The 9,109-nt window shown below is 26.9% G+C and overlaps 1 protein-coding gene across 1 annotated transcript; it reads left to right on the plus strand.

Moving 5' to 3' along the window:
• The first annotated feature begins 8,079 nt into the window (after window positions 1-8,079).
• Window positions 8,080-9,109, plus strand: LOC125823784 (uncharacterized). Its single transcript, XM_049503172.1, has 3 exons — window positions 8,080-8,220; window positions 8,286-8,331; window positions 8,908-9,109. Exons 1-3 carry the CDS (start codon window positions 8,083-8,085, stop codon window positions 8,961-8,963), a joined length of 240 nt encoding a protein of 79 aa, XP_049359129.1. The 5' UTR covers window positions 8,080-8,082; the 3' UTR covers window positions 8,964-9,109.

Below are 9,109 nucleotides of genomic sequence, written 5' to 3' on the forward strand. Positions count from 1 at the left end.
GTTCCATCAAATTGTATGTAACTATTGTGAAAGATATTAAGATATTCTGTATAATACGATATCCACCTAAAATAAATAAAAATTTATTTCAAAATGTGAATTATTATGTACATGGGTTGTGGTGCAGTGATGAGACTGTTCAATCTTAATCAAAGGTCTCAGATTCGAGTTCTGGATATAAAAAAAATTTGTTTGGGAGCGTCAGCCCCTAAAAAGGCCCTGTAGTGCGCGATCCAAATTTAATCGAAACTAGCTCTAATGCAGGCTCCGAAAACCAAGTGAAAGAAAAAAAAAACACAAGCAATACTAAACTATAAGTGCAACCTCTTGAGATGGAGATTAGTCCAATTTTACTAGAAAATTGAGAATAATTAAGAAAAATTAAGAGCCCACCACAATTATATGATATAAACATGACATGTAGTATAATTTCTTTTAGAATTTTATGGGTGCCATTATTGCTCTAAAATTGGTAATAGTTGTGATGCAAATTTGAATTTGCATACTGCTAGTTTTACAACAGAGGTTGTTCAAGATTAGATATAGTTTTTGTAATCTCATATAGTAGATAATTAATTTCAAAATGTGTAATGTTAGATATGTTTGTTTCTTTTATTAAAAGAATTTACTATTTTTTTTTCAAATAAGATTTTAATGAGACACATAATCTATCAAATAGACATTCAAGGAGAGTGTTATAAATATATTTGTATTATAGTGAATTGTTAGGGTTTTATCTAGATTTTCTTACTTTATTTGAGTTCTATATTTCTTTTGAAGGAAATCAAAGTATTACTATAATCCATAAATGCTTTAACTATTCTTGAAAGAAAAAAATATAATTTTCTTTTATATTTGGATTATTCCTTCTTTCGAGAAAAAGTTTGGAACTCTATAAATTGAAGAACCCCTTTTCTCATACCAAAACATAATAGCATCCACAATTTAGACATTTAAGAATTTTGTTTATGGAAAGAATTTCTCCCTATAATTTTTATGTTTTTTATTAGTTTTTAAATATGTAGGCTGATTGGCCAAATCATTTAATAATATTGTGTTTATTATAGTATAGTTTTATGTGTTGTTTGATTTATCGACATCATGATTTGCAATTGTAAGTTTTAGCATGATATCCTAATTTTTCGAATTCAACAAGTGATATCAGAACATGTGGTTCAATGATCCAATGGAATGAAGCTGAATACATGTTCAAGGCAGTTTCAAAGCAATTTGCAATAAATTTGATGATAATAAAGATTTTTGTCCAACTACACATGGAGAAGAAATTTAAATCATATTTTCAACAATGTTGCTTCACCTTTAAAAATAAAAATCAATTTTCAACTCATACTTACTTTTATGCATGAGCTTGAACTTTCAACTCCGGCTTTAAGGCTTGGATTCCATTTTTCAACTCATGCATATTACTTTTAAGTTTTAACACATGAGTTTCACTTTCAACTCCGTTCTTAACATTTAACACATGCCTCCAATATTATCAACTCGTGCTTACTTTAACGCACATATCTGCTTCAATTTTTAACCCATATTAATTTTTAAATCATGGTAAACAATAGTGATACATGAAGATTGTGTGAAGAAAGAGGATCAAGATTATTTTGTATGAAAATTCAAGCCGAAAGAGGAGATTTGTTAGGATTTTGCCATGATTTTCTTACTTTATTAAAATTTTATTTTTCTTTTGAAGAAAAAACAAAGTATTATCATAAATGCCTTACTATTACTGAAAGGAAAAATATGTTTTTCTTGTTTATTTGGGTTAATCCTTCCTTAAAGAAAAGTTTGGAACTCTATAAATTGAAGATCCCTCTTCTCATACCACAACATAATAGCATTAGTCATTAAAGAGTTTTGTTTATGGGGAGAAGAAAAGTTTGGAACTCTATAAATTGAAGATCCCTCTTCTCATACCACAACATAATAGCATTAGTCATTAAAGAGTTTTGTTTATGGGGAGATTTATTCATGTAGGTCAATTGACTGAACCGATTTTACAAAGTTTTTTTATAATATTTTTTGTCATTTAATTTACCACCGTCATGATTTGCTATTATAAGCTTCCGCATAACTCCCTAATTCTTTCAAACCCAACACAAATGTCCATTATGTAGGTTTTTTTGAAAAAATATATATAGAACCTAACTTGGGGGCGAACTCAATTTTTTCGATTTTCCTCTCTACTATTTTATTATTCTTATTCTTATTCTTATATAGTTTTATAAGAGTAATATTGCAAATTTTGCCACGGAAGTCTACTCAATACTGGATAGCTAAATAACTAATTGAGGAATCTTATTTTATCACAAATCGTGTATTTTACTTGTAAATAAAATAGTAATTAATGAGGAAATAAAAGAACTTGCCTGTGGTTGGCAAAAAAATATAGAATTAAATGTCCCTTGTGATATATGAATAGATCTTTTTTTTAGCAAAATGTTGACTTTGCCTTGGATACTCAATATATTGAATACCATTCAAAGATTTCTTCTGTTTTTATCGTTAGTCTTATGGGGTCATTCGGCTTATGATTTTTTTTTAAAATCCCACTAATGTTTTTTAATCTTTAATAAAGGTCTGAATAGTAATTATTTAGATTCATCCTATTACGTGTGTTTAATTTTTAGATTTGAATCTTAATCATTCAAATTCAATCTATTTGTTTTTTTAAAAAAAATAAAAAATTCTTAATGAATCGATATCTGGAAAGATCTGAATAAACAGTTATATGGGAGAGTCTTAATAACATTTAGACTTATGTTATAAGTCACAAAATAATCACATTGTCCACCTCTCTCTTTCTCTGTAAACAACTTTGCCTCTTTCACTATCAACTTTTTCCCTCTATTATCTCAATCAAACATCAATTTTTATCTTGAACTAGTAAGTTTTCACCATTTTTTCAAATATTTTGTTTAGTATTTTTTTTATACTAACAATTTTTGGGAGTGTATTGATATTTATCAATAACTGTTACTGTAATAATATTTTTGAGTGTATTGATGATGTTTATCAATAACTCAAAGGTTTTGGCTTTAAAAAAAAATACTAGCCAAAACCTTTATATATGTTAATAAGAGACCTCAAGTATATATGTTTGATATATAATTTATATTTGCATGTTATATAATTAATTTTTTAATCAAATGTAAACATTAAAATATTATTTTCTATCAAAAAGTAATTTTTTTTTGTTGATTTTTTTTTTTTAATATTTTATTAATATAATGTTTAATTTCATATGCACATTCAAATATTAAAACAAACAATCTTAATCATTCGGTATTGTTCAAATCTGAAAACATTTATTGTTATAATTTTACAAGTGAATTTGATCATATAAGCGGGTTTGGTGATCAAAGAGACTTAATAAAATTGGTGACATAAAACAAACTTTTAATAAAAAACCTCAAGTATATGCATAGTTATTGTACGAGTATGTTTTTACTCAGAAACCTTGAGTTTTTAATAAACATCAATACACCCAAAAATATTATTGCAATAAAAATTCTTAACAAACATCAATAAACTCCAAAGAAATATTAAGATAAAAGAATAAGGAAAAATAGTAGTTTTAGTCCTCGAATTATCGCCATATTGTAATTTTTATTCTTCTGTTATTTATCTAAGCATATTTAACTTGTAATTAGATTGGGTGTGCTAAATAGTAAATAAAGAGAAGTTCATGAGTATGAAGCCGCCATAACTATTTGGGGTCGCTTGGTGTGAAGAATAAAAATAAATAGTGATGAAATAAGTAAATAATGATGAAATAAAAATTGTGTATTTTGTTTGATTGCCATGTTTCGAATAACTTATCCCACCATTTTTATCATAGTGATGGGATAATTTATCTCATATACTTGGTGGAATATGTTATCTCAGGATAATTAATAACGAAATAAATAATCCATAAATAATTTGTTCCCAACCAAACGACACCAAAATATTTCAATCAGCTTAAGTACTTTCCTTTCTAGCATCTTCAAGAAAAGGCTTTAAAAAATAGCAATACATAAATTCGTCAATAGAAAAGCGATGAATTAAAAAATGTGGGATAATTAATAGACGTTGGAGATGATGATAACGATTAATTTGGACGGGGGAATAATAATGGTGAAAAAGAAACCATGTTCTATAAACTCTATTCTCTCTATCTCTGTTTACTTGTTCATTTTTAATTTGATGCATATATTAAAAAAAATAAATTAACATAGTAAGTTTACTCTTTTACTTCTATTAATTGATAGAATTCTAAAACCAATTTACTCATTAAAGAGAGGTTCTATCTTTTTCAAAAGCATTAACTATCTAAATAAATTAAGGATAAAAATATATTATATTTTCTTGATTTGTCAAAAATAACAAGTAAAAAGTTACTATAGAACCTTGCATTAGTTATACACATCGGGGTTGTTTTGTAGAGTATATTAGAAAAAATAATGAATGCATTATCTTTGTGTATTTCTAGTAGTCTAGTACTTTGTTTGGTAGTCTTTTCCAACCTATATATAACTAATGTTTATACACTCTATTGTATATTAAAGTGTGTATTACTAATTAATACCATTGATTTCTACGTTACATACGTTTCTTCTTCTCAATTTTGTTTTGGTAAGAGAAATTAATAGAAAGTTATGTCACAAGAAAATGCAGAAACATATGGTACACGGAGAAGTTTATAGCAGTTAGATTCAGGGATTAATTTAGCACTCTTCCTTTAATTAAAGGTTAAATGTGCTTGATTGAATAACACATGAATAAAAATCACAATATGGCAATAGCTTGGGGACTAAAAATTACACTATAGCAATAAGAATTCTTTTCAAATTTATTGTAATAGACTTTTTTGAAAAAGAAACTAAAAATCGCAATATAGAATTCTTTTCAATTCTATTACTAAAAATAGACTTTTTTGAAGAAAAAAAAACAAATGAATTAATATATTAAATCTGAATAATTAAGAATCAGACCAAATGAAACCCTAATATGAACTATAGGAAGTGTTTTCAATTTGGGTCTATTTGGTACTCCATTGGTCCCTAATTACTTGTCCATTTTTTCTTGGGCTAATTACTTGAGTGGATCCCTTTTAAAAAATAATTACTTATTTTAAATATACTCTTTAATTATTACCATTTATAGCAATATATAACAATATTATATATTTTATTAGATTTGTCTCTCTCTCTTGCCTCTTTCTCCCTTTTCTCTCTCGCTCTTTCTCCCTTTTTTTTCTTTATGTTCTTTCTCTTTTGTTTTTCTTTTTGCTGCTTTTTTTTTGTTGCTCTTTCTCTTACTTTTTTCCCTTTTTCTCTCTCTATTTTTTTTTGTAGAGTAGTTAATGATTCGTAGACTAAATAAAATTTGTATCAATAATTAATTAATTAGGCAAGTAATCTAATCGTAACAAATGAAGAGACATAATAAATTGCAAAATGAATTAAATTTACATTAAAAATGTATTCCACAAATATTAAAGTTGAATTAGTAGAGAATTAAATATGAATGCAAAATGTAGCAAACCAAATAGTATTCTATGTAAACTGAATGAATTTGTATCAACAATGAATTTCACAAGTAATCAATCATAACAAATCAATAAATTACAAAATGAATTAAAATTGTATTTAAAGTGTATTACACAAATATTAAACAAGTAAATAAATTAAATTTGCTTTAAAATTGTATTACACGATATTAAAATTGAATTAGAAGAGAAAATTAAGAATGAATGAAAAACATAACTAACGAAAGACAAGACACCGATCTATAAACTGAATTAAATTTGTAGTATTCATGAATAAAACATGTATTGTATGTGTCTTATAAATTATTTTGGATTTGTATCACTAAGAACGTAAGTGATGTTTGCAATATGTATTAAAGATGTATTGTGCATATATTATAAGTGTGTTACCTAAATTGTTTTAGTTGATATCATTAAAAAGGGAGTGAAATTTGCAATATGTATTATAAATGTAGGATGTATTGTTCATGAATCTTATACAATTTTAATACAATTATGAAACATATCTAATACAACTTTAATACAAACCCGATATAGTTTCATAAACTTCATCCTTTTCGTGCTTCAATCTAGTATTTCTCCTAAAATCAATTCTAAACTTAATCAAACCCTCTTAAAATTGAGATATAAACTCCAAAAGATATTTTCAATTATTTGTAGGAACAACCTATCCAAACTAATCGCAAACGAAAGAGCAGACAAGTAATCTAATCATAACAAATGAAGAAACATAATAAACTGCCAAATGAATTAAAGTTGAATTAAAAATGTATTACACACATATTAAAGTTGAATTAGAAGCGAATTAAACATGAATGCAAAATGTAGCAAACTAAAGAGCATTATGTGATTTGTAAACTAAATAAAACTTGTATCAATAATGAAATAATCAAGTAATTCAATCGTAACAAATCAACCAATAAACTGCAAAATGAATTAACTTGTATTAAAAGTGTATTACACAAATATTAAAATTGAATTAGAATAGAGAATTAAGCACGAATAAAAAATGTAACTAATGAAAAAGCAGCCAATGATTTACAAAGTGAATTAAAGTTATATAAAAAATGAATTAAACAAGTAATCTAATAGTAACAAATAATAAACTACAAAATGAATTAAATTTGCATTAAAAGTGTATACACAATATTAAAGTTGAATTAGAAGAGAAAATTAAGAATAAATGAAAAACGTATCTAACGAAAGACAAGACAATAATCTATAGATTGAATTAAACTTGTATTATTCATGAATAAAACATGTATTATGTGTTATAAATTATTTTGGTTTGTATCACTAAGAACATGAGTGATGTTTGCAATATATTAAAAATGTAGTGTGCAATGTATTATTAAGTGTGTTACCTAAATCATTTGGTTGGTATCACTAAGAAGAGAGTAAAGTTTGCAATATGTATTATAAATATACTGTTCATGATTTTAATACAATTATAAAACGTATCTAATTCAACTTTAATACAATTGCGATATAGTTCCATAAACTTTACCTTTTTTGAGTTTCAATCTTATATGTCTCCTAAAATCAATTATAAACTTAACTGAACCCTCTTAAAATTGAGATATAAACTTTAAACTGCATTTTCAATTATTTGTAGGATCAACCTATCCAAACTAATCACGAGTTCGTAAGATTCATAAAATAAATTCAAAATTTGAAGTTTTATAGTGACCATCAATGGTGAATTCTTGTTATTGTAATTTTAGAGATTTGAAATTTTTGTTTGAGAATATGATATTGTAAAAAAAATAATATTTTTTTATTTCTCTTCTCGTCGTGTTTTTGGATAAAAATAGTGAAATATGGATAAAAATTGATTTGAGAATAATTATTTAAATGAAATTTTTAAAAGAAGAAGAAGAAGAATAAAAAGAAGAGGAAGAAGAGAGAGAACAACACAGAAAGAGACGAAAAGAAGAAAAATAAAAAGAAGATGAGGAAGAGAAAAGGACAGAGAAAGAGGCGAAGCGGTACAATTTTTTAATCCAAAAAATTGTTATATTAAGTTAGAAAAATTATATTGCCATTGATGGTAAATATTTTCTTAATATATCATGTTTATGTGATTTGCCCTTTTTTCTTTTTTAGTTGTCTATCCCTAATTACTTGTTTATTTTGACAGATCAAGAAAGGACAATTTTTTTTACCTATTTTATCCTTAATTAATTACTTTGAAAAAGGTAGAACTTCTTGAAAATTTTTAATTTTTAATTCATTCACTTCATAATTAATAGGGGTAAAATGATAAAATCACTATATCAATCATTATTTTCTTAATAAGTGTGTCAATTCAAAAATGAACACGTAATTATTTTCTTAATAAATGTGTCAATTCAAAAATGAACACGTAATTAGGAACAGATGATACTAATATACTTTTTCCCAAATATTAAGGACAAAAATGCAAGATTTGTACTATATTCCATTGGGCTTTTGTTTGGGAAATGACTCAATTATTCTAAAAACATTGTGCAAATAAAGTAGCTATCCATAGAAGACAGACTCAGCCAACATATATGGACCGTGAACAAACTCCGAACGCGCCACTTCTTCCGCCGCCGATGCGGCCAACGGTACATCAGGATGACGCAGACGAAGAAGACGAAACTGTGAAGCAGCTCAACGAGTGCTCTTCTGTCTACTTATCATTACAGGTATCTTATTAAATTCTTAAACCCTAAACCCCAAATTGGAACTGATCACAAGTTTATATATGCAGGATTGTCTGATCAATTCTGACCGGAATTGGAAATCTTGTCAAAAAGGTATCTTCTATTTTGCTTCAGATTTTGTTATTTTTATTGCCAAATGGGCATTTCTTTAATGAATATGAATTTAGTATTCATATAGAAAGAGGGAAAAGAAATGTTATCATTCCAATTGGAAATCAAAATTAGCTATTTGGATCTATATGCCCTATATAGTGCCCCTCTGCTTTAGGAATCCGAATTATATAGTGCGATCAACTGAGCACGATTAGCTGACTAGATCAATATGAAAATAAGTCATTATGATATTTTTTGTTTGAATAATGAAGGGAGATGAACAATGAAGATTAGTGGTACAGCCGATCCAACTTGCTTGATATTGAAGTATAGTAGGAGTTATTGTTGTATGAAGCTATATTTTAGTATAGTACATATAGCTGATGGATTTAAACATAGTATACCGGGATCTCTAGTCAGAATCACATGTGCAAGTTTTCAGCCGGCAAGTGATGCAGCATGAGTGTTAAAATATCAGTTTTATTAACACGGACAGAAAATGAAAAAGAATGCTACGATACAGCTCAATTGTTTACTGCTTTTTAGTTTATTCCAAAAACTACTTGGTGCTTGCAGAAGTTCAGGCTCTCAAGGCGTGTAATGATAGAAGACAGAAAGACAAGAGGAGTTGAGAAGCGTTTTGTTCTTCATCGTTGAGGCAGTTTTCTGAAGTTGGAGTCTTACAGTTACTTTTTCTGCTGATTTTTTCCCCAATGGGGGCTAAGAAAGATACACAATGATGACTGACTATTGACTGTTGCTGGAATTAATAAACTGA

The sequence above is a fragment of the Solanum verrucosum genome, unplaced genomic scaffold (genome assembly GCF_900185275.1).
Source record: "Solanum verrucosum unplaced genomic scaffold, falcon-dt-bn FXZP01000093.1, whole genome shotgun sequence".
NCBI lineage: Eukaryota > Viridiplantae > Streptophyta > Magnoliopsida > Solanales > Solanaceae > Solanum > Solanum verrucosum.

Bases quoted from the DNA above. Each gene is read 5' to 3' on its own strand.
- LOC125823784 (XM_049503172.1), top strand. From the start codon at position 8,083: ATGGACCGTGAACAAACTCCGAACGCGCCACTTCTTCCGCCGCCGATG. The intron at 8,221-8,285 runs GTATCTTATTAA...TTATATATGCAG, and splicing joins CTGTCTACTTATCATTACAG to GATTGTCTGATCAATTCTGA. The intron at 8,332-8,907 runs GTATCTTCTATT...TGGTGCTTGCAG, and splicing joins TTGGAAATCTTGTCAAAAAG to AAGTTCAGGCTCTCAAGGCG.